Here is a 23,762-nt window from a genome sequence, read left to right as displayed (position 1 = left end):
TGCGGTGGTTGGATGCATCAGCAGGGATGATGAGACAGAGTACCGGGCTGTGGTCGACTCCTTTGTCACGTGGTGTGAGCAGAATCATCTGCAGCTCAACGTGGCAAAGACCAAGGAACTGATCGTGGACTTCAGGAAGACCAGGAAACACTTGACCCCTGTTTCAATCCAGGGGGTCAGTGTTGACATTGTGGAGGACTATAAATACCTTGGAGTACACATTGACAATAAACTGGACTGGGCTAAAAACACCACAGCACTTTACAGGAAGGGCCAGAGTAGTCTCTATTTTTTGAGGCGACTGAGGTCCTTCAACAGCTGCCAGAAAATGCTGAGGATTTTCTACGAGTCTGTTGTGGCCAGTGCGATCCTCTATGCTGTTGCATGCTGGGGGAGCAGGCTGAGGGTCGCAGATGCCAACAGACATAAACTGATCCGTAAGGCCAGCAATGTTGTGGGGATGGAGCTGGACTCCCTCAAGGTGGTGTCGGAGAGGCGGATGCTGTCCAAGATAAAGACAATGTTGGATAACACCTCCCACCCACTCCATGACATGCTGGTCAGTCACAGGAGCTCGTTCAGTGAGAGACTGAGATTACCCATGATGCACCACTGAACGACACAGGAAATCTTTCCTGCCTGTGGCCATCTCCTTGTACAACGCATCCACTTAACACACTGTTTGCTGCTACAACTACACATGTTTCTTTTCCAACTATTTATTTATAAGTGACTTATGTATGTATGTGTCACGGCTGCACAGCAGTCGTGTGGTGAATTGAGAAAAGGATCCAAGATGCAGGCACTGACTGGGGTGCGAGTGAAAATTTATTTGCAGAGGTGATAAAGTGACAAAACAGGAAGAGCAGAGCGGGGAGTAAACAAACCTAAACTGGGAAAACTAAAGAACAAAACTTAAACCAGACACTCACGGGAGGAGGAGCGAAATGCACAAAGAGATGGCAGAGAGACGCAGAATGAATACCAGGTAACAGAATAATGCAGACTGACATGGAGTTAAACAGACGACGCGACAGAGAGCACAGGAAAACAGGGCTTAAATACATGGGGAGTAATCAGGGAATGGGCCACAGGAGGGAGACACAGCTGGGAGCAATAAGGCTAACGAGACAGGGGAGAGGTAAAACTGAACACACTGACATGAGACATGAACTTTCAGAATAAAACAGGAAACTAACAGACACAGAGAACCAGACCGGACACTGAACTTGACAGGCAGACTCATGAGCAGACACAATAACACCATGGACAGACAGAGGGAACACAGAGAAGTGGAAGCAGGCAGGCAAAGAACAGAAACCTAACAAATGGCAAAATCACAACAGAATACACACTCTGAATGAACAAAAGCACAAGGAACACAAAACACTGAGTCCTCAGACTCAGGACCATGACAGTATGTATGTATATATATGTATATATTGTACTATTCTTAGTTAGTGTATTGTCTGTCTTGTCTTAATGTTGGTTTTAAATGGAGCACTGTAACAAAAAATAATTTCCCCCAGGGATCAATAAAGTATTCTGATTCTGATTCTGATTCTGATTTTGACTATCCTGCTAAGTGTTTTTGCCGCCTCCTCTCAACCACTAAACACAACCCGACATTACAGACACTTAGTAGTAGAACTGACACACAAAACAAAACAACAACTACACTAACTATATACTCTGCAACACACCCAGTGAGCTTGATTTGAAGTGGGTTTAATAAACACATTGCAATGTGGAGAGAGCATCCCAGTGAAACACCAGGACCATCTCTGTGGCCACCGCCCTTACATCTTATATACAGACACACAGACAAAGAACATCCACAAACTTTCACATGCTCACACACATGTAAAGTGGAAACAAATAAATCTCCTTTCTGACAGTTTCAGCACATTTCTTCTTCTCTTAGCTGCTCCTATCTGTATGTTTCAGCCTGTATTTTTGTAAGAACTATAACAGTGTGGACAGCAGGACCCTATGATTGTCTGTTATTAACAGTATTGAGTCTGAACTCTGTGGGGAAAAACGTAAGTTGGAAGAACATTGTTATTCAATATTTAACCCCAGTGCGTGCATTATGATAGAAATGGACAATGAACAGGACGCTGGACGCTCCTTAGAGGCACAGGCTGACACTCGATGATGTCTCAGACAAATCTGTGCTATGGAAACAAAGATCGGCATCATTCACTTTCAAATCAGCACATTTTTGGAACATTTCCTCCGATTTCAATGTCTGAAAAAGGACTAAAAGTGGGTGGAGGGACCATTTTAAAAACATATATAAAAGTATTTAAAGCAGAAAATTCACATTGTTATGAATATAAACATTTTCTACCGTATAATTTTCCTACCATGTTGGAGCAGGAGGGTGGGTGACCCACCATCCTGCATTTGGACCTACTACATCAGAGCATCTGCGTTAAAATAGTGATGTCGCTCTATAATGAGTGACTTTGAGTTTAGTGAAAGAAATGTTCATTCTAATTGTAATTATGAACTATGTGCAGATATTCTTGATGCCATTACAACTGCTGAGCAGTACAGGCAATGTTTAAATCGCCACGCCTCACTGGAAGTGTTTTATTTGTGTTTTCTTTTAAGTGCTTCACATGTTAACTGTGTTGTGTTTCATACATGACTTCTGCTCTTTTGTTTCTTAGAGTTCTCGTTTCTACACTGTGAAGCCTGCATCAGCATTAAAGGATTTCTTCAGCCTGCTCGAGCTGCAGGTTCTTGCTTGGCAATAATAATCTTATGGTCGCCCGCTCGCTGTGTGTGCAGTTTCTTTCTCACAGCTCATCACTGGAGTGAATACTCACTCACTACTTAAGTGCATGGACGGCTGTTTATGTGTATCATAGCTTTCAGTTATAAACCACAGACTCGTTTATAATGAAGCAGCTTCTCTGGTTGAATCCTGTCATCCTCCTGAGATATCAGATTTCTCCAGAGAGCCGCTGTCTTACAGCCTCCGACTACCTACGTGGTCTCCGTTAGGGGGGGCAGAAGAGGCCCCAGCCCTCCATGCACCAACAATCTGCAACAGCTGATCCCGGGAAAAACAGACGTTCCCAGCATAGAGACAGAATCTGTCCACTGTGATCTTAGTGTGTGCAGTACTGCAGATTGTGGTATAGATGTGATACCAAGTAAATGTATGGCCAGTATTGCTGATACCAATGCTGATACTATAAAAACAGCTTATGCAGGGGAGAGCAGTGTATCATAACTTATGACATGAATCATAAGTTTGCAACTTCTGCAGACGTTTTTAATGAATCACTGTGATTCTGCAACACTGAGTTAATAAACACACCTGTGAGCTTTTCATTTGAAACTTTTTGTAGACCTGAAAGGTCCGTGTGCCTGTCTGCAGAGCACAGTGTATGAAATGTGCCTGAGACCTGAAAATATTGCCTTAACTGTTCACCAAAGCCTGCTGTATGTGACAGTGAAAGAATGATATCGATGCTCCAAATAGATTTAGACTTACAAACCGTTGTTTGAGGGCAAGTCAAGGCAGTTCAACTCTACTCAGTTATGGTGCATTATAAGCCATATATCTTTAATAATTTATATTTTAATTATGAACTATCAACACTTGAAGATTCCCCCATCTCCTCTGAACAGAACGGTCTAAGAATGACCGCTCTAGCCCCTACGGTTAGGAAATTATGGCCAGTCGTTTGACAGGAATCCATAAAACCAGGAAGATTCAAATTGAATATTCAGAGTGGTTGACTGACATCCTGTGTGTCTCTGTGCATTTGTGTTTCCATATGTGCTCATATTTCTAATTGTGTGTATCTGCTGGCTGTTCTTTCGTGTGTTTTTAACATTTCTGCCAGTTTTTCACAGTTGAACAACAAGTAGTTTTGAGTGAACGTCACCTTATTCAGCTTTTTTCAGCTGCTCATTTTCCAATATTTCTGCTTAAGTTGTTACTTTTCTGCTGAATTGTCGTGTTTCTGCTCTGTTTTAGTTATTATGTTTCTCTTAAGTCACAATATTTTTCAATATTCAAAATGAGCAGATCCAGTTTCACTGGCATAGATACACACAGGCCACACGCTTAATAAGATAAGATAAGATAAGATAGAACTTTATTAATCCCTCGGGTGGGTTCCTCTGGGAAATTCGACTTCCAAAAAAAAGCACAGCAACGACCAAAGTTACAGTTACAGAACTGTTATATATATATATACACACACACACACACACACACACACACACACACACATATATAAATACAGAGACAAATATAAATAAAATATACGAAGGGGATAAATAGAATAAATAGGAATAAAAAATAAAAATACAAGTGAATTGCACATTTCAAGTATTGAGTCTATTGCACTGTTGACTATTTACAAAAGTATTGCACAAGGTATTGTACAGTGAGGTGAAGAGGCACTGCAGCTTAGTTGTTTCCCCCTCCTTTGTCCTCCTGTTTCCCCTCCCTCTCCCCTCCAGAGAGGAGTTAAACAGTTTGATGGCGTGTGGGACAAAGGAGTTTTTAAGTCTGTTAGTTCTTGTCTTGGGGAGAAGCAACCTGTCACTGAACAGACTCTTCTGGTTGTTAATGGCCGTGTGCAGAGGATGCCCAGCATTGTCCATAATGTCCATCAGTTTCTTTAATGTCCTTTTCTCTGCCACTGTCACCAGAGTGTCCAGCTTCATGCCGACCACAGAGCTAGCCCTCCTGATCAGTTTCTCCAGCCTGGATGAGTCCCTCTTTGCTGTGCTGCTCCCCCAGCACACCACAGCATAGAAAAGTACTCCAGCAACCACCGACTGGTAAAACATCCTCAGGAGCTTCCTGCAGATGTTAAAAGACCTCAGCCTCCTGAGGAAGTACAGTCGGCTTTGGGCTTTTTTATACAGGTGCTCTGTGTTGCATGACCAGTCCAGTTTATTGTCCACCCACAGCCCGAGGTACTTGTACTTGTTGACCACCTCCACCTCCTCCCCCTCTATCTGAACCGGCAGTGGACCTTCTCTGGACCTCCCGAAGTCCACAACCAGTTCCTTAGTCTTTGAGGTGTTGAGTTGCAGGTGGTTTGTGTGACTCCATGCGACAAAGTTCCTCACCAGACTTCTGTACTCCTCTTCCTGATCATCCCAGATACACCCCATGATGGCCGTGTCATCTGCAAACTTCTGAATATGGCATAATTCAGAGTTGTAGCAGAAGTCAGAGGTGTACAGGGTGAAGAGAAGAGGGGACAGCACAGTTCCCTGTGGTGCTCCTGTGCTGCTGACCACAGTGTCAGACGTGATGTCCTTCAGCCTGACGTACTGTGGTCTGTCGGTGAGGTAGTCGGAGATCCAAGCCACCAGGCAGGGGTCCACCTCCATCCTGTTCAGTTTTTCCTGAAGCATACAGGGCCGGATGGTATTAAAGGCACTGGAAAAGTCAAGAAACAGGATCCTGACCGTGCCTTTTCCCCCATCCAGGTGTGAGTGGGCTCTGTGTAGGAGGTACAGGATGGCATCCTCCACTCCGACACCCGCCTTGTATGCAAACTGTAGTGGGTCCTGGGCATGTTGTACCTGTGGTCGGAGGAAGTTGAGGAAGAGCCGCTCTAGAGTCTTCATAAGATGTGACGTCAGTGCCACCGGTCGGAAGTCATTCAGCTCATTGGGCCGGTTCTTTTTGGGGACCAGGACGATGCAGGATGTCTTCCATAGGGCGGGCACTCTCCCCAGTCGCAGACTGAGGTTGAAGACTCGTTGTAGCGGCTCCCCAAGTTCAGCAGCACACGCCTTAAGCATCCTAGGACACACCTTGTCTGGGCCTGCTGCCTTTCTGGGGCGAAGCTTCCTCAGTTGCCTCCTGACCTGATCCACTGTGACACTGGGAGATGTTTGGGAGGAGGGGAGGGGGGGAGATGTCTTGCTGCTGATTGGAGGAGGGGGGTGTCATGGTGTCAGGAAGGGGGGGAAGCGAGGGAGGCAGGAGAGTGGGGAGAGGACTCTGTAGTGAAGGTGAGGGTGAGGGTGGGGGGGTTGTGGGCTGGTCAAACCTGTTGAAGAAGTTGTTGAGTTCGTTTGCCTTCTCCACAGTCCCCCCCACTGTGCTTTTCTTGGTGTTGTGGCCTGTGATGGTTTTCACACCATTCCAGACCTCCCTCATATTGTTCCTCTCCAACTTCTGCTCCACCTTCCTCCTGTAGGTGTCCTTTGCTTCCCTCAGGCAGCGTTTCACCTCCCGCTGTGCTGCTTTCATCTCCTCCTTCACTTTGCTCCTGAAAGCCTTCTTCTTCATGTTGAGGACAGCTTTGACTTCCTGTGTTACCCACGGTTTGTTATTAGGATAACACCGTACCGTCTTAGCAGGGGCGACCGTGTCCACACAAAAGTTGAGGTAGTCTGTAAGACAGTGTGTCGCCCCCTCTATGTCCTCACCATGTGGGCTCAGGAGCACATCCCAGTCTGTGGTGTCATAGCAGTCTCTCAGAGCATCCTCCTTTTCTGGGGTCCATCTCCGGATGGAGCACGTTGTGACAGGCTGCCTTTGGACGAGGGGTGTGTATTGTGGCTGTAGGTAAACCAGGTTGTGGTCTGACTTCCCTAGTGGGGGGAGGGGGGTGGCTCTGTATGCACCTCTCACATTAGCATACAGTAGGTCAGTTGTCCTGTTGCTCCTTGTGGGACAATAATAGTCCCTGTTCACTCTATGCTGTGTGTGCGTGTCCTAAATTAAAGGTAAGAACACACACTCTGACACACGGATGCAAATATAAGTCATCTTTATTTATATAGCACATTTAAAAGACATCAAGTGTCGGCCAAAGTGCTGAACAGAGGGATGATATGGTGAAAAGAATTAAAATAGATAAGATGAAAACATCATAGAAACAGTGAGACATCCGTATATGTTTGTAAAAAAATATGTGTACATGCAAATATGCACATCCATATACAAAAATGTACACATTCACACACAAACACACATATGTGAACTTAAACTACACGTACACGTGTCTACACATGCAAACATCATCCAATGAGGTAAAAGAGCAGAATAGCTGAAACACAATAACAGAGGTGTCAGAGAGATCCTTGGAAAATAGGAGGGGCTTCAGATTGGATTTGAAGACTTCCAAGGATGGAGAGGATTTCATGAAAGGGGGACGACAGCAATGGAGAAAGCTGTCACCTCTAGATTTGAACTGGGAGCGTGGAACTAATGACAGCATCTGACTGGAGGAGCGCAGAGTTCGAGTGGGGCGGTGCGGGCTGAGAAGACCTGAAATGTAACCTGGAGCCATAATAATAAACGCACACGCAGCTGCAGAAACCCAGCATTACTGGGTTTCTGCAGCTCCTGGTTTCCTGTTTAATACATTCACACAAGCAATCAAACGCTATGAATCGTTCCACAATGTTTGCAGTCACTTTGTAAAAGTTGTACAAAGGCAGTCACGGATCAGCTCATGATCTGGATTCATTGTGGCTGCTACACAGATACTTCTGGGTCACTTCTCTCAGTTAGGAACCTTCCTCACCAAACTGACTGTTGGACCACACCCCTGGTTTCATGAGAAATTGTTTCAGCCATGATTTCTCTTCCTGTATTTCAGAGTAAAGACTGAAGTGACAAATGGAAGCATGTTTAAAAAACACAATGTGAGAGAGACGTTGAGGTCCTTAGAAGTTACCCTGGGTTTTTCTGTCACCCTGCTAGATGTTACACACCTTGTTATTGGACTGATTTCTACTGCTGGACTACTCCTGCGGAGAGTAACAATACTCTTACTAATTAGCTCCCTTTCACACCTTTGGGGATATTTATTTTTGTGTTTGCAGCGCTGTGAGCCAGAACAGCGAGAGAAAAATCTGCAGCAGCGACGAGCCGAATGCTTACGTGAATCGCAGCAGCTGCACATGTGCTACGCTGAATTAGAGGATATCTTTGCTCTGGATTTCTATTTCTACTTTTTCATTTCTATATGATTCTTCTTGCATCTAAACAAAGATGATTCAATTTGCTAAATGTTGATGGCTCTTCGTGCTCAGGTGTAAATGAGACGTAATATTTGCTCTTGGTTTGGTTCTCCTGTACAGAACCTTGCAGTACAACAGAAACCTAAAAACATTATTTGTAGTTGTTATTCTTAGTTGTTCTGCTGCCTAAATACCACAGGGTCTGATTATGAAGTTATTGAGCTGCACATACGTTACGACCTGCTTAAGTTCGAGGTCACAGCGTCTGTAGAGCAGCTGGAACATAATGAAGTCTACAAGGTTAAAGTTTTCTCTTCAGTTATTGTTCTTTCTGCTGCTTGGTTTGATGGATCTGAGAGCTTTTGTTTTTATTATTGTTATTATAATTATCATGAATATTTTACTCTCTAGAAGCTTTAAAATAGTGTTTGTGTTTGAAAAAATTGATTTAAGAATTGAACAGAAACATCTGTCCTTCTGAAAATGGCCCAAAGGCACGGAGACAAAGTCAAAGGATGCAACCTGTAACTTTCTCTTCCTTCATGTCAGGACCATCATCCATGATTTATATAAAATGCATATAGCAACAGTAGCACTTTAGTTTGGACTTTATGATTTCTGTAACTGGAAAATATTATTTTGTTTAAAGACAGAAGTGACCGCATAGTTGCAACATCAAAGGGAAATATTAATTAATTAGCATCAAGTATATTTATTGCTTAAGCGTTTGCACTATAACTTAAGTAGGATTATAACTTTTAAGGAAGGAAAGATTTCAGATATTTAGTTCACTGTTTCAGTTATTTTATATGAAATTAAAACATTTACGTTGGTCAAATATGATGCTCTAAATCCAATAAAAGTTTGAAAATAAATGATGTATTTTTAAATGCTGCAACAAATGTTCACAAAAAGTAACTATAATTAAAACCAGTTAAACAAAATCAAATGTTTGAATCATGCTTAACCAAATGCCAGGCTGGAGAGCTGAACCTAAAGTATACGTAGAAAGATTTCAACATCTGAGCAGTTTTTAATGTTTTTATCACATATAAATGTCACAGCAGTGGGTCCTGGCCCAATGCTTTGTGTTTTTGCTTTTCTTTGACTCTTGTTTTTCTTGGTTTTTGTTCTTCTTATTTATCAGGCTCTCAGTAATCTTAGTTCTCCCTCCCTCAGTGTTCATTTCAGCCTGTGTTTAGTTTCTGTTCCCGTGTCCCACGTTTCATCGTTTCATGTCGAGTCAGCCCTGTCTCTCTGTTTCCTGTGTCTCCCCAGTCAGCCCCGCCTCCCTCGGGCACTCATGTGTGATACAGAGTAATAAACCTGACTACATTTGCTACACTCTCTTTATTACCTGTTACTTTAAAATTCATACACTAATTATGTCTGCCCATCTCTCTAATGTGAAGGTCAAAGGTCAACATCCCAGTGACATAAGAATAATCCCAAAGGGGCAAAGGCAGCGGTTAATTTAGCATAATTAGCATTAAGGGTACAGCAAGGATATACTTTTACCAACCCGTTCTCACTCCCGACGCGTAAAATAATGACGATTTGTCACGTCCCTTAACTTCTCATGCTGACGCCTAAGGTACCCTTCCACGTTTTTATGTGACGCTGTGGGTTGTCAATTCATTCCAATATGAACGCGCTCGCGGCGATCAGAGACGCTTCGAGCAGAGGCTCCAGCCATCCATTTACTCCAATAATAACCCCGTCACGGCGAAACATGACGCCGTGAAGCACAATCTAACTGGAGAACCGGGGACCCTCTCCGCGAACGGGTTTTTCTCCCTAATTTAATGCTTTCTTTTAATGACATCGTTAACGTTTCTCAACAAAAACACGTGAAAGTATCACTGATAATTCAACAATAAAATGGCTTCATGTTGTGGCCATCACACAGTGTTTTCCAAACTGATTCACGATCTGAAAGTGCTCAGATTTAACGTACATAATCCTTTGTTAGGTTTATTATTTTCATTTCACACGTAAAACACATTTATAGATTCATTCACCACTCCTGTTAGTTTTGGATGCGCTCGGCTCCAGCCAATCAGACCAATTTACGCAGACGCACTAATCCCGTAACTGCACACTACCCATAATCCTCGACCGCCGTCGCTATGGGAATGAAGATAACAACAGCTTGGTGCTACCCGTTATTCCTTTATTTACTCTAAAATAATAACCAGCGATAATACGAAATTAAACTGGCCCAGTGTTTAATTATGTAATTAAAAATTGCAAATTTTAGTATTTTATTTTTTACAAATTGCAATATTTATCTACAGCGCGCCTTTAGCGACACGTCAACAGATCTTAAGCAAGGCGATTGGATGGTTTTTACTGCAATGCATCTTGGGAGTCGCAGTAAATGTATCTTTCAACTCACGGTCCTGCAGCGAAGTTTTCGACTGGACACGAGGCAGATCCTAGCTAAGTAAGTTGTGATAAACTGTGGGTAATTTGCATGTTCACTGAAATATAAATTTCAGTGATATTAAACTGATATTAAACTTGAAATGTTTTCACAGAGCAGTCTGTGTACCAAGAGAACTACTTCTGCAAAAGTTTATTTAATTTTTTTTGTGATGTATTCTCATGTGTAAGACACTTGCTTGGCCACCCAGCTAATGTTAGTACTGCTCTATTTTAGCAATGTATCTTTTCTGTAATCAATTCAGGTTTTTTTTTAACCCTATTCACATAATTAACTCAATATTAACGACTTTAATCTCGTAATTGATTTTTTTTCTAAATATGGTGTAATACTGCCTCGTAACATAAGTTATTTCTTTGGTCATAAATTATTTTTGTAATCGTTTCACCAAAACAGACCTGAAATAATCCCTACATGTTCCATTTTCATTTGCAGAAATGACAAAGCCAAAAACCAAACCATGCCCTTCCTGTCAGGCCCCAAACACCTGCAACAGGAAGACATGCAGTGGATGCCTGGGCAGCCTGAACCTAAAGGAGGGATTGAAAAAGAAACAAGAACAGTTTAAAAACAGTAACTGGGCTGCCTCTGTTAAAAAAAACAGAAATGCGAGCAGGGTGGTTAATTCAGCCCAGTTGTCAGTAAGTTTAAAAGTTCTGATCTAATAAGTGGTTGGTCTGCTAGACAATTCTTTATTAATCACAGTTGTCAATGTTTTCTTGTATATCATGAAGTAAGAAACTAACAAGACATGTATATACACATAAAATATTAATTTATAAAAGAGCATAAATAAAAAAGTTATTCACATCAGAATAACATCATCACACTAAAGACATCCAACTAGAAAAAACTTGTTAAAAACTATTTTTATTTAAGCTACTTCTGATTTTTAATTTAATCGGCTATTAACTGAGAGACAAAACATTTCAAGATGGATTTTATCATACATTTACAGGTTTGGTCACCATAAATACTTTTTAACTATCGACAACAATAAAACAACAAAGATGTGAAACTTAAAGGTTTGTTATACATCCGTTTGCTTACATGAAAGACTGGCTGCATGTTTTTCTTTGTTGTTCTTGCAGGTTTCAAAGCTACACGCCCTGGGCTACCAACCAATTCTGTTTCTTGGACAGTTTGACCGTAAGGGCCGTATAGTAGGGGACGTGATCACTCAGATCGAACCAGCGGAAGGTGCTGCACGTGACATCCTCATGAAGATGAGGAAGCTTTATGAACACCTTCTGAGAAGTAAGATATGCTTTGTCCATTATCTGTAACCAGGTGTCCTTATCAGGTAGCCTATCCTAGCTGTCTTTGGGTGATACTCATGGTACACCCTAGATAAGTAGGCAGATCATCACGGGGTACATAGAGACAAACAAGATGGTGAGGATGAGGATAGTTAACAGTCACCAGCTATTCTATTCTACTTACTCTATTCTGTTCTGTTCTATTCTATTATTCAGCCAAGTTTCAGACCAGTAACCTTCTTGCTGTGAGGTGACAGCTGTCCTACATGTCCTGTTGCTAACATGAAAATAGTGTTATATCTGCCTTATTACCTCCCCATGTGTCGGTCACATCACCAAAGCTAGCCATACTGAACCTCTGGTGTTACCCACCTGAACAATTTTGTATATGTGTGTGTATAGTATGGTCTTTCACACTCATGTATATACAAATGTAATTTTAAAAATCTTCACAAAAACCAGACCTGATAATTCTCTTCGAGACTTTCTAGTATAACAAATGTTATAATGTTACCAATATGAACACCAAGATTCTTAAATAACTTATATACTTCTTAAGAGGTCACCTGATTACCTCCCTGAGGTAGTTAGCATCACCATTGTACAAAACTCCTAAGTCACAGTACTAGCTTGAAGTGTCAAATGTTATTCACTACAAAGTCAGGAAAGTAGTGTCATCAGAGGAAAAAGTCATTATCTATCTGGATTTATAGTCACACTCATTAATTTTTTAATGTACAATGTAGAAAAGCACTACAGATGTCACACTACCCCCGAGGGCACTTGTACTGAATGATTTGGGTCAGTGAGTGTGTGAGATGACTTATTTGATGCCAATATTTACCAGTTGTATCTTTAGTAAAACTTAACTGAAAACATGCAAATCACTACTTATTATGTGTTTATGTGTACTGTACATTTTTTCAACCCATTTTAATGAATGTTTAATATTTAAAATTTTTCAGAATTACAAGCTTCACCTCCTGCTAAACGTTCTACACCAGCAGCTGGACCATCCTCTGCTGACAGTGTCGATGCTGGACCAGTCCCAGACCCAGAGGCTCTAAACCAGGAATTTATTCTTCATTTAGAGCCTGAACCAACATCTTCCCTCTGTCAGCCTCCTGCATCCTCCTCTTCATCTCTGCTTCCTCCTGCATCCTCCTCTCCAGCTCTGCTTCCTCCTGTATCCTCCTCTCCATCTCTGCTTCCTCCTGCATCCTCCTCTCCATCTCTGCTTCCTCCTGCATCCTCCTCTCCATCTCTGCTTCCTCCTGCATCCTCCTCTCCATCTCTGCTTCTTCCTGCATATTCCTCTCTGTCTCTGCTTCCTCCTGCATCCTCCTCTCCATCTCTGCTTCCTCCTGCATCCTCCTCTCCATCTCTGCTTCTTCCTGCATATTCCTCTCTGTCTCTGCTTCCTCCTGCATCCTCCTCTCTGTCTCTGCTTCCTCCTGCATCCTCCTCTCCATCTCTGCTTCCTCCTGCATCCTCCTCTCCATCTCTGCTTCCTCCTGCATCCTCCTCTCCATCTCTGCTTCCTCCTGCATCCTCCTCTCTGTCTCTGCTTCCTCCTGCATCCTCCTCTCTGTCTCTGCTTCCTCCTGCATCCTCCTCTCCATCTCTGCTTCCTCCGGCATCCTCCTCTCTGTCTCTGCTTCCTCCTGCATCCTCCTCTCCATCTCTGCTTCCTCCTGCATCCTCCTCTCCATCTCTGCTTCCTCCTGCATCCTCCTCTCTGTCTCTGCTTCCTCCTGCATCCTCCTCTCCATCTCTGCTTCCTCCTGCATCCTCCTCTCCATCTCTGCTTCCTCCTGCATCCTCCTCTCCATCTCTGCTTCCTCCGGCATCCTCCTCTCTGTCTCTGCTTCCTCCTGCATCCTCCTCTCCATCTCTGCTTCCTCCTGCATCCTCCTCTCCATCTCTGCTTCCTCCTGCATCCTCCTCTTCATCTCTGCTTCCTCCTGCATATTCCTCTCCATCTCTGCTTCCTCCTGCATCCTCCTCTTCATCTCTGCTTCCTCCTGCATCCTCCTCTCCATCTCTGCTTCCTCCTGCATCCTCCTCTCCATCTCTGCTTCCTCCTGCATCCTCCTCTTCATCTCTGCTTCCTCCTGCATATTCCTCTCTGTCTCTGCTTCCTCCTGCATCCTCCTCTCCATCTCTGCTTCCTCCTGCATCCTCCTCTTCATCTCTGCTTCCTCCTGCATCCTCCTCTCCATCTCTGCTTCCTCCTGCATCCTCCTCTTCATCTCTGCTTCCTCCTGCATCCTCCTCTCCATCTCCACATCCTGCATCTCCCTCAATTTCTACGGTGTACACCTCAGATGTCCCAAACAAAAAAAGGACAAGGAAAGGTTAGACGTTATGGTATTGTAAATGTACGAAACACATGACAGGTTCGTTAAGTTTGTTAAGATTTCTTTTTCTTAATTTTTGCATTTTTTCCAGTTTTACAGAACTCATGTAAATATTTCATTTGTTATTTTTCAGAATGCCGAAAACACCGTACACAGAAGATTTTCAAATATGAAGAGATAGTAGACAGGAGAGTTGTAAATGTAAGTAATTTAGCCTGCTGTTGTGCAGATTTGTTTGCGTCTTTGGACTTCCCAGATTTGAACTGTGCCTGACTGACTATCCATAAGCTTTTGTATTTGATGAATCTTCACTAATTCAGCCACTGAGTCAGGATTTCGCTCCAAATAGGAAATTAAATAAGAACAGACCACCTGATACGACCTGGTCATGCTGCCTTCCTGATGTTTACGTTCTTTAAAGTCCTCCTGACATCATGCTCATTATGAGTTTTGGAGGTGGACATGGTCAACACTTTTAAGAGTAGGCATAAGACTTTACTTCTTTATAGAGCTTATAGTTAGGGCTGGTTCAGCTCAGCCCTTAGTTATGCTGTAATAGGACCAGACTGCTGGGGGTTAGTGTCCCCCCCCTCTCTCTCTGTCTCTTTCAGGGTTATGCAGGCTCAGTATTGGTTGAAGATGCAGTCACGTCTCCTTTTACTGAAAACTCTCCCCCTCTCCCTCACCACCATCTGTAAACATACATGTCTCAGTAATGCAGTTCATGCATGTTACTAACTAAACTTCTTCCCTGGAGTTTCTGTGCTCTCTCATCCAGCAGGTTCCGATGGATCGTGGCTGCTGCTGTGGTCCTGCTTGACGTCTGCTTCATATATTAATACTCTCTGACTTGATTTGATTAATTTATATTACAATGAAGGTGTATAAAGCATGACATGAATATAGAAGATATTTCATCCTAAAAAATTGTCATATGTCACAACCTAAATTGTCCTATTTTGTGTGTGGTTGTTGTTTGTTATGTTTTTCTCCTGACAGTGGCAAAGTGTGGGATGACACATGGGAACCTGCGCAGTTTTACACACAGTAAACCAGGCACCACAGGTGGCAGAGATCGCACAGTTCACAGCTTGTAGTTCAGCATAAAAGTTCAAAATAAAATATTTACTATACATTTCAACCAGTGTCTCTGTTTCACTCTCTAATTGTGGCTTAAGTACCTAACATATTCATGAATCTGATCGATCAATAATATCTTCCCTGCACTCGACATCTCATAGTTTTACATATCAGCCAACATTATTGTCTACATGCTCATAAATATAGAAGTGACTTGCTTATTATAACATATTACTGCACGTATAGTAAGTAACACCTACTGTGTATGGGAGCCTAAAGCAAAGTTAACTGCACCAGTACCAGCTTCAGAACATATTGTATATTATATGTTTCTACCTTTTTGTAATATGTCATGTTTAGATGCAGTGACAATTGCACATTTGGAGTTGTGGTCATATGTGGTTTTTATATACAGGGTATTAAAAAAATTGACATTTTTTGCTATTTTTCTTGTTTGTTTGCACAATATTATTGTGTACATATTACATATGTAACATTATGGTTAATATTATTATTAGATATCAAAGATACAATTTGATTGAGGGTTTTCCTGTCATAATTTCAATAAAAATGCAATTACACACGTAAACAATAGGATCAAAATAAACTTTTAAAAAGTCTGTTGATCAAATGCTGATTTTCAAAACATTCTAGAGGAAAACAGAGATAAAATAATCTGAACAGTAACAGTGATCGTGGATGATGATGGAGGCTTGAATGGATTATTCTGTTTCAATCAATAGGTTCGTATCTATGACAATAATTTGATAAGTTTAACAGGTTGGTTTAGGCCTGGCAAAAAAGCAAATATTCACAAACTTTTGTTTTTGAAGAATGTTGATCTTTTTTGGGATGAAGCTATCTGGCAAAATGAGACAGCCCTTTAACCTCATCTGTACGTCTATCATGTGGCTGTGGTACTGGATTTTGGTTAGATGCATATGCAGGTTACAGCTGGGGAATGGCAGTATGTTGTGGATTGATTTGGCATGTTCAACCACTGTTACACCAAACTCTCTCACTTATAACATGATCAAGGCCTCTTACCCAGTGTCATGGATTCTCTGTAGTTTTGGGGACACGGGGCCAAAGTCTGAGGCAATAAGTCAGATCAAAGAAGGCAATGATTCTAAAATGGGAGTTTACTTATGTCATTGTATATATCCAGGAATATGTGCCAGAGGATAGTTGTCATGAAATCAATATTAAATCAAAGTATTCCTTAATTACCACAGCTGACACGAGTTCTCCATAGCTGCCTGCTGTCTCAGGATCTGTCTCCAAAAAGGACCAGGGAGCGCTAACATGTTATGTTCTAAACTGATGAAGAAAATGCACATTAAACATAGTATAAACTTACTGAGTGAAGTAATGTCAAGAGGATTCCTTTAGCTCCTATTGGGTTGGTTCCTTGATCAATGCAATACAGAATCATTAATCTGGTTTTATGTAATGTCCTCAAAACATGTCAAAATGAGGCTCACTAGTCTGTGTGGCCTCCACATGCCTGTATGACCTCCCTACAACACCTGGGCATGCTCCTGATGAAGTGGCAGATGCTCTCCTGATGGATCTCCTCCCAGACTCCAGGACTAAAGCATCTGCCCACTCCTGGACATTTTGTGGTGCAGTTGGTGGATGGAGCGAGACGTGATGTCCCAGATGTCCTCAAATGGATTCAGTTCTGGGGAATGGGCGGGCCAGTCCACAGCATCAATGCCTTCGTCTTGCAGGAACTGCTGACACACTCCAGCCACATGAGGTCTAGGATTGTCTTGCATTAGGAGGAACCCGGGGCCAACCGCACCAGCATATGGTCTCACAAGGGGTCTGAGGATCTCATCTCAGTACCTAATGGCAGTCAGGCTACCTCTGCCGAACACATGGAGGGCTGTGCAGCTCCCCAAAGAAATGCCACCCCACACCAAAACTGACCCACTGCCAAACTCATGCTGGAGGATGTTGCAGGAAGCAGAAGGTTCTCCACGGCGTCTCCAGACTGTCACAAGTGCTCAGTGTGAACCTGCTTTCATCTGTGAGGAGCACAGGGCGCCAGTGGCAAAGTTGCCAATCTTTGTGTTGTCTGGCAAATGCCAAACATCCGGCACGGTGTTGGGCTGTAAGCACAACCCCACCTGTGGACGTCGGGCCCTCATACCACCCTCATGGAGTCCATTTCTGACCGTTTGAGCAGACGTGCACATTTGTGGCCTGCTGGAGGTCATTTTGCACAGCTCTGGCCTTTCTTTCCTACCCCACAGTACCTTCCCTTACCATTTGTTTCCTACTCTTTTACTTCTTCTTTGATCACGGTTGTCTTTCTAGATAAGCAATTTCATTTGCTCTGGGGCGAGTCACTGGCTCGGGTGCATTCTGGGACTGTCAGTTCACCAGTGTGCTGGCATGCTTCTTAACAAACACACCACTACAGCAAACATCTATTGTACTTGTTGATTTCTTCGACAAAACACTGAACAAAAAATTTACTTGTGAGTGTGCTGCCTGGTGCTTTTAAATTTTGTGATAATTTGAGCAGCCCAGAAAGCATCCCATAAATTAAATTATGTTATCGTATCTGAACATGTACACTAGTCATTAAATTAGATGGGAAATAATGATTCAGGGTAAACAACTGCACCAAGGGAATTCCATTTTTCTTCTCAAAATGTAAAATGTCTGTTGAAAAATCACATTGAACAGAGATGTGATTAACTTTTTATTTTACCAAACAAAACATCAATGATGACACAATCAGTCTTCATCAGAAGTGCTCAAATCACTCTCAGTGGCATCGTCTGGAATGTCCTCCTCCTCCTCCGAGTCCATTTCCAGGAGTGGTTGGTGGCTGAGGATTCTCTTGTACACGTCCTTTACTTTGAGCATTTCAGCTTTCAGTTCACTTTGTTTTTTTAAAACCAGGCTACAGAGTCCCTTCTGTGCATCCTCCGACATGCCAACAAAGGAGGCTGTAAAAAGAACAAAACAAATAAATATGAGAAAAGTAAAAAAAACAAACAAAAAAAAACATCACCTCATAAACACAAGGAATTAGGATGCTGTAATTAAACATTTTTTTAAAAGGGAGAAGGCAGTGTTAGCTAGCAATCTAGATATAGGTAAAAGATCCAGTAAGACTTTAGCATCTGCTCTTATTTTCAATCGATTCATCAAAAAATTAATAAATAAATAAAGTGCTTACAGTCTGAGGAGATTGTCCCCAACACCACAGAACGCATTCGCAACACTGTCCAGTGATGCTGCATCTCCCTGCAGAGCATCATCTCCTCCTCTCTCAGGCGCCTCACAGCCATCACCTTCTCAAAGACCTTTCTCTTTGTCCGGAGGTCAGCAGCAGCTACAGTTTAACAACATCAGATGGGAAAACATAGCAGCATATTATGATTCAAGAACAAAACATTCAACTACTGCTCAGATACTGGGAGTTTGTTTAAAAAGGATATTTATAAATCAAGAGCTTACGTTCACTTGTGCTCTGCCAGGGCCAAACGTCGCTCTGCATGAGGGCATCACTGGATACGATTTGCTTTGTTGGTTCAGCGAGCTTGTTGTAGTCGTCAACAGCAGCCGCCAAGCGTTTCTTCTCAACTAAGATGACCTTGCGAATTCTGTGTCGCCTCTTGTTGCTATCTGTAAATAAGCATAAAAAATTCACACCTTCACATAATGTATATAGTTACATTTTAATCTACACTCATCAATTTGTTTGCTGGAACAAATCACATCCAGCTTAAACAAACCTGGATCTGATTTGATTCTGTTTACAAAGTAGCTGCACAAGCTGTACAAACTCAGCATCAAACCGTCCGTTTCAAAGAAACTGGGACGTACCATTTTGTCTGTAAAGACTTTGTGTTCGCACTCTGATGATGACGACAAGCTCCTCTATTCGTGCCTGCAACGCTCCAAGGCTGCCATCAGTTTGATCACTTTCTAAGTGAGAGGAATATTAATCAGAGCACAGGATGAGTAACAGTCACCAAACTACACTGGACTCTGTAATCACTGACTTGATGACATTCATTATAAGACATCTGGAGCCTTCATGTGCTGCTATCTCATGATAATCATGAGATAACAAGTATGTTGGTGTTCAGGTTTATAAAACCAACTAGTACGACATTATTTCAACCCAGGTTCTATCCAATTTGATGAAACGCAACAACTCTGCCATAAATTTGCTTTTCCAAGGCTTATTTTTCATTGTTTGTTGACACTGTCAGAAAGATCTTAACTCTAAGTTCTTTAATGAGGCCATGGTGGGTCCTATTGTTATACATGAGTGCATTATATTGAGACTCACCTTCAGCCCATTGCTGCAGTGTGTCGTCATCCACACCCAGCTCATTTCTGCTCGCATTCAGGCTCTCCACTTGTTCTCTAAGGATCCTTATGATCTAAGAATGCATTCATAAATGTCATTCATATTGACATTAAAAGAGTACTGGTGTTTTCCCCCCATTACCACACACATTAAAATGGGTGTTGAAAAAAATGACCTTTAGATATCGCTGGCTCAAAGTGCGGCCCAGTTGTTCCACTTTCCTTTTGTTCCAGCCCAAAGCCAGGAGGGTCAGCATGTCTGTTCGCCCTGCATTTCAGTTAGTATACAAATAAGAATGAATGAGCAGGAGACTGAGTGGAATCTCAGACACGGACACACACCTGCTTTAGACATGTACTTCGTTGTGATGGCCGCCCTAGACAGGAAACTGTTTACTTGTTCCACCTCTTCTCCAACTGTTGAACCGGCCCCATCCTGAAACGCACCTCCCCATTTGATCTATAGAAAGGAGGTCACAATACATGACTGCTGAATTCATTCAACCTTATAACAAAATGTCTCAAACTAATCCAAAACTACAAGCTGCAGTATACCTCGCATTTCCAAGTGTGAGCTTTGCATGCATGACGGAGAGAAGAGGAAGCATTGACAAGAGGTTCCTCAGCTCAGGGCACTGCTGAGCCACCTTGGTTAAATAGGGGAAATATTTACAGGCCACATCGGAGCAAAGGAACGTAATATGTCCTGGGACGCTAGCTGCCAACTTCCTCTGGAGAAAAAGGGGGTAAGCAAAGATCTCCCCTCGAAACATGTTCAATGCAGCTAAGAGGACTCCGTGGCGACAAACAGCTATTTCCATGCCCTCCTCATCCAACTTCCCAGTGGACTTTTTGGACGACTCCTTTGCTGCAGTCCAAGATGAAGATCCGCACAACCCTTTCCCCGGGACCTATACACTCAAAGATTTTAACATAAAAGACATGACATGATGAAGCCCTATCAGGGACAAACTTTTTAAAACAAATGCATAACAATTAGCTGAATTAGCCTCGAGTCACACAAGACCTCAGATCTCCCCAGGACAGCACTGATAACACAAAATAAAAATCATGTTGTTTTTTTTAAATACACATGGTGACAAAATTAAGTACACATTAAGATAAAGTAAAGTAAATAGTATTACGACAACACCAAGAGAAAAATAAAAAAAAATATCGACCCATCCATATATGTCTACACACACACACACACACGTAAGTGTATATGGTTACGGCATTAACGTCATTTTAACAAGATTAACAGCACTAATATATATATGTGTATCTTACATGATTTGTGTGTCTCTGGATGTATTTCACAAACTCAGCAACTTCCTCATCTTTTTCAATGAAGACACCTTCAAAGTTCCCCTGCTCTGAAGTGCTGAACGAACACAGTGACAGTTGTTTGAAAAGAAACATTAAAATACATTTTTCTACAAATCCATATTTGACTTATGTCCACAATGCATAATGTACCTTGCATTAGACTGAAAGCGATAAAGCTTGCGGTTTCCATCAACTGAGACGGCAAGCATGTGTGGAGTGCAGGCAGGGCAGCTAAAGCATGGCTCCTTGCACATCCTGTCCACCTCAAACTTTACAGCACTCCACTCCAAGAAACTTTTACTGAAGGCATCAGCTGATATTCGGCCATTCTTTTACATAGAGGACATACAACAGAATATTCAAGGACAGTCAGCATAAACATTGATTTGCACAATTTCCTTAAACTTGGCAAATTTAGAAACTCACCCTTCCAAAATGGGCTGTTTGTTCATCCAGCATTTTGACAAATGCCTTAAGTGACATCCCTGGTGCAGCCTTCTTAATGTCATAGAAAGACTGAAAGACATCCATTGAAAACAGGGTGCAGAAATTTAAGGTGCCAGGCCAATATCCACTACCCAGGATGTCCTTAACTGAGGGGGACCACATTAGGCCACAGCTGGTGCAAGGTTATAACGGCCTTTAGAAAGGATCAGGAGAAATTCAGTCATGGCTCAAAGCATTCATTTTTTTCATGTTGTTTTCAAATCGGTCTGGTAAATCCAAATGACCTTTGACAGGTGCCCACATATACTGCGGGCCGAGGGTAATTAAAACCAAGATAGCAATGCACAATTTGCAATAAAACCTCCAAACACATCTATTGTGTATGTAGTGTGTGACAAAAGGGCAACTTACCATTTATGGTTACAAGAGCCACAATTGCGCCGGGTGAAACCTCAACGTTACCTGCTGGGCAGTCACACACAGTCTGGCCTTTGCACAGGCAACAGCCGAACTAACATTAAAACACACAATATATATAAAAAGAATTAGAAATTAACTGATACACAATAAATATACAATAACAGCACCCACTCATACTCATACATAGCAAGAAATGCATAAGACTTAAAAACTGTACCTATTGGCTTGTGAAACTCTGATGAAGGCTGCAAAAACCCTCCTGTTACTGCCTCTCTGCTGTGCAGGACAAAGCGTGTGTGAACTGCAATATCACAGTCAGCACAAAGGAATGGAAGAGGCAGGCAGTCCAGGCACCTCACAACTACTTGTTTGCCACACTGACACACACGGTGTGACTGTGGATCCAGAGTAGCTAACATATTGTCTATAAGACAAGGCCTGGCCTCTTTCCACTTTTGCGAGGACACCATATTTCTGATCGCCCAGTGAGTAGCAGCTGACTCAGACGACGTCTCACAAGTCATGGCTGCGTCCTCTTCTCCATCCTCCAACAACTGAAGGAGCTCCTGACGAAGCACCTCAGTTCCACACACTAACAGAAAAAAAATAAAGAAAGGAAGAAACTCTTCCACAAAGTGAAAAACACTCTGGGCAGTATGTTTCTTAGGACTGCACAAAAGCCCTGCATAACTCAACTATAACAACAAATATAAAAGTAAACAGAAATCACAACATATACAAGAAGGTAAAGTACCTTTTGTTGGGTTGACACTGGCAACATAACCAGGTTCTTCACGTGGACATTGATGCTGCTCTCTGGACACTGGGGGGGGGGGGGATGAAGAATATTTACTTACTGAAATTCTTCGGTGAAAACAAGTTGTGAGATAAAATCAATGGTTGTGTGAACACTGACCACGTGGCATGCAACTAGTACTTCGACTGGTTGATGGTCTTTGAGGAATAAAAGCTCCCTGTCTGTCACGTGTTTTCCAGCGCACTGGTCTTGGCTGAGGTTCACTCTGTGCATCATTCTACGCAATTAACAAGGAAAAAAGGGAACACCTAAAATACAGTCCATGATTAAAGCAAAGATTATCAAACATCTTAAGTTAACCAACTTAATTTGACATAAACTTTAAACAAAAATTCAAATAACATAACGTTTACCTCTGTTTGTTTGAAGCGTTTATGAAAAAACAAACTTTGAAACACACATCAAGGTATTACTTTAAATATATGTATTTTTTACATACCTGCATTAGAATCAATCAGTTCCGCCTCATTTTCTTATTCTTATAAATGGGTCTCTCCGTTCTCCCGTCAGCCTTTGCTTACACAGGTTGCGTCTGATTGGCTGGAGCCGAGCGCATCCAAAACTAACAGGAGTGGTGAATGAATCTATAAATGTGTTTTACGTGTGAAATGAAAATAATAAACCTAACAAAGGATTATGTACGTTAAATCTGCGCACTTTCAGATCGTGAATCAGTTTGGAAAACACTGTGTGATGGCCACAACATGAAGCCATTTTATTGTTGAATTATCAGTGATACTTTCACGTGTTTTTGTTGAGAAATGTTAACGATGTCATTAAAAGAAAGCATTAAATTAGGGAGAAAAACCCGTTCGCGGAGAGGGTCCCCGGGTCTCCAGTTAGATTGTGCTTCACGGCGTCATGTTTCGCCGTGACGGGGTTATTATTGGAGTAAATGGATGGCTGGAGCCTCTGCTCGAAGCATCTCTGATCGCCGCGAGCGCGTTCATATTGGAATGAATTGACAACCCACAGCGTCACATAAAAACGTGGAAGGGTACCTTAGGCGTCAGCATGAGAAGTTAAGGGACGTGACAAATCGTCATTATTTTACGCGTCGGGAGTGAGAACGGGTTGGTAAAAGAGGGAATTTTACTTCAGCCACAGAAATCCTAAACAGGAAGGAGGAGCAGAGTTACAGTGGATCACTATCCAGCAGGGAAACAAGGTTTATTTCAATTTCTTGGCCATGAGTGAGATTTACTGAGTGGGCAAATTAGGGAGACGACACCATCAGATCCCGAGCCCTCCATGTGTTAATCAAGAGACGGCTGCTGTGCTACATCCATAAATAA

General features: G+C 42.3%; 1 protein-coding gene across 1 annotated transcript; it reads left to right on the top strand.

The window, feature by feature from the left end:
• Nucleotides 1-10,818: 10,818 nt before the first annotated feature.
• Nucleotides 10,819-14,214, top strand: LOC147331843 (uncharacterized). The gene is made up of 5 exons (XM_086290528.1): nucleotides 10,819-11,055; nucleotides 11,506-11,671; nucleotides 12,639-12,941; nucleotides 13,933-14,030; nucleotides 14,167-14,214. Exons 1-5 carry the CDS (start codon nucleotides 10,852-10,854, stop codon nucleotides 14,212-14,214), a joined length of 819 nt encoding a protein of 272 aa, XP_086146654.1. The 5' UTR covers nucleotides 10,819-10,851.
• The last annotated feature ends 9,548 nt before the right edge of the window (nucleotides 14,215-23,762 follow it).

Source organism: Aulonocara sp. 'chitande type north' Nkhata Bay, linkage group LG4, assembly GCF_057382095.1.
Source record: "Aulonocara sp. 'chitande type north' Nkhata Bay isolate Kocher_YH1m ecotype deep benthic linkage group LG4, A_spYH_male_GT1.1, whole genome shotgun sequence".
In the NCBI taxonomy this organism is placed as follows: Eukaryota; Metazoa; Chordata; class Actinopteri; order Cichliformes; family Cichlidae; genus Aulonocara; species Aulonocara sp. 'chitande type north' Nkhata Bay.
Note: the sequence above shows the minus strand (reverse complement) of the source record. Positions and strands in the feature narration are given on the sequence as shown.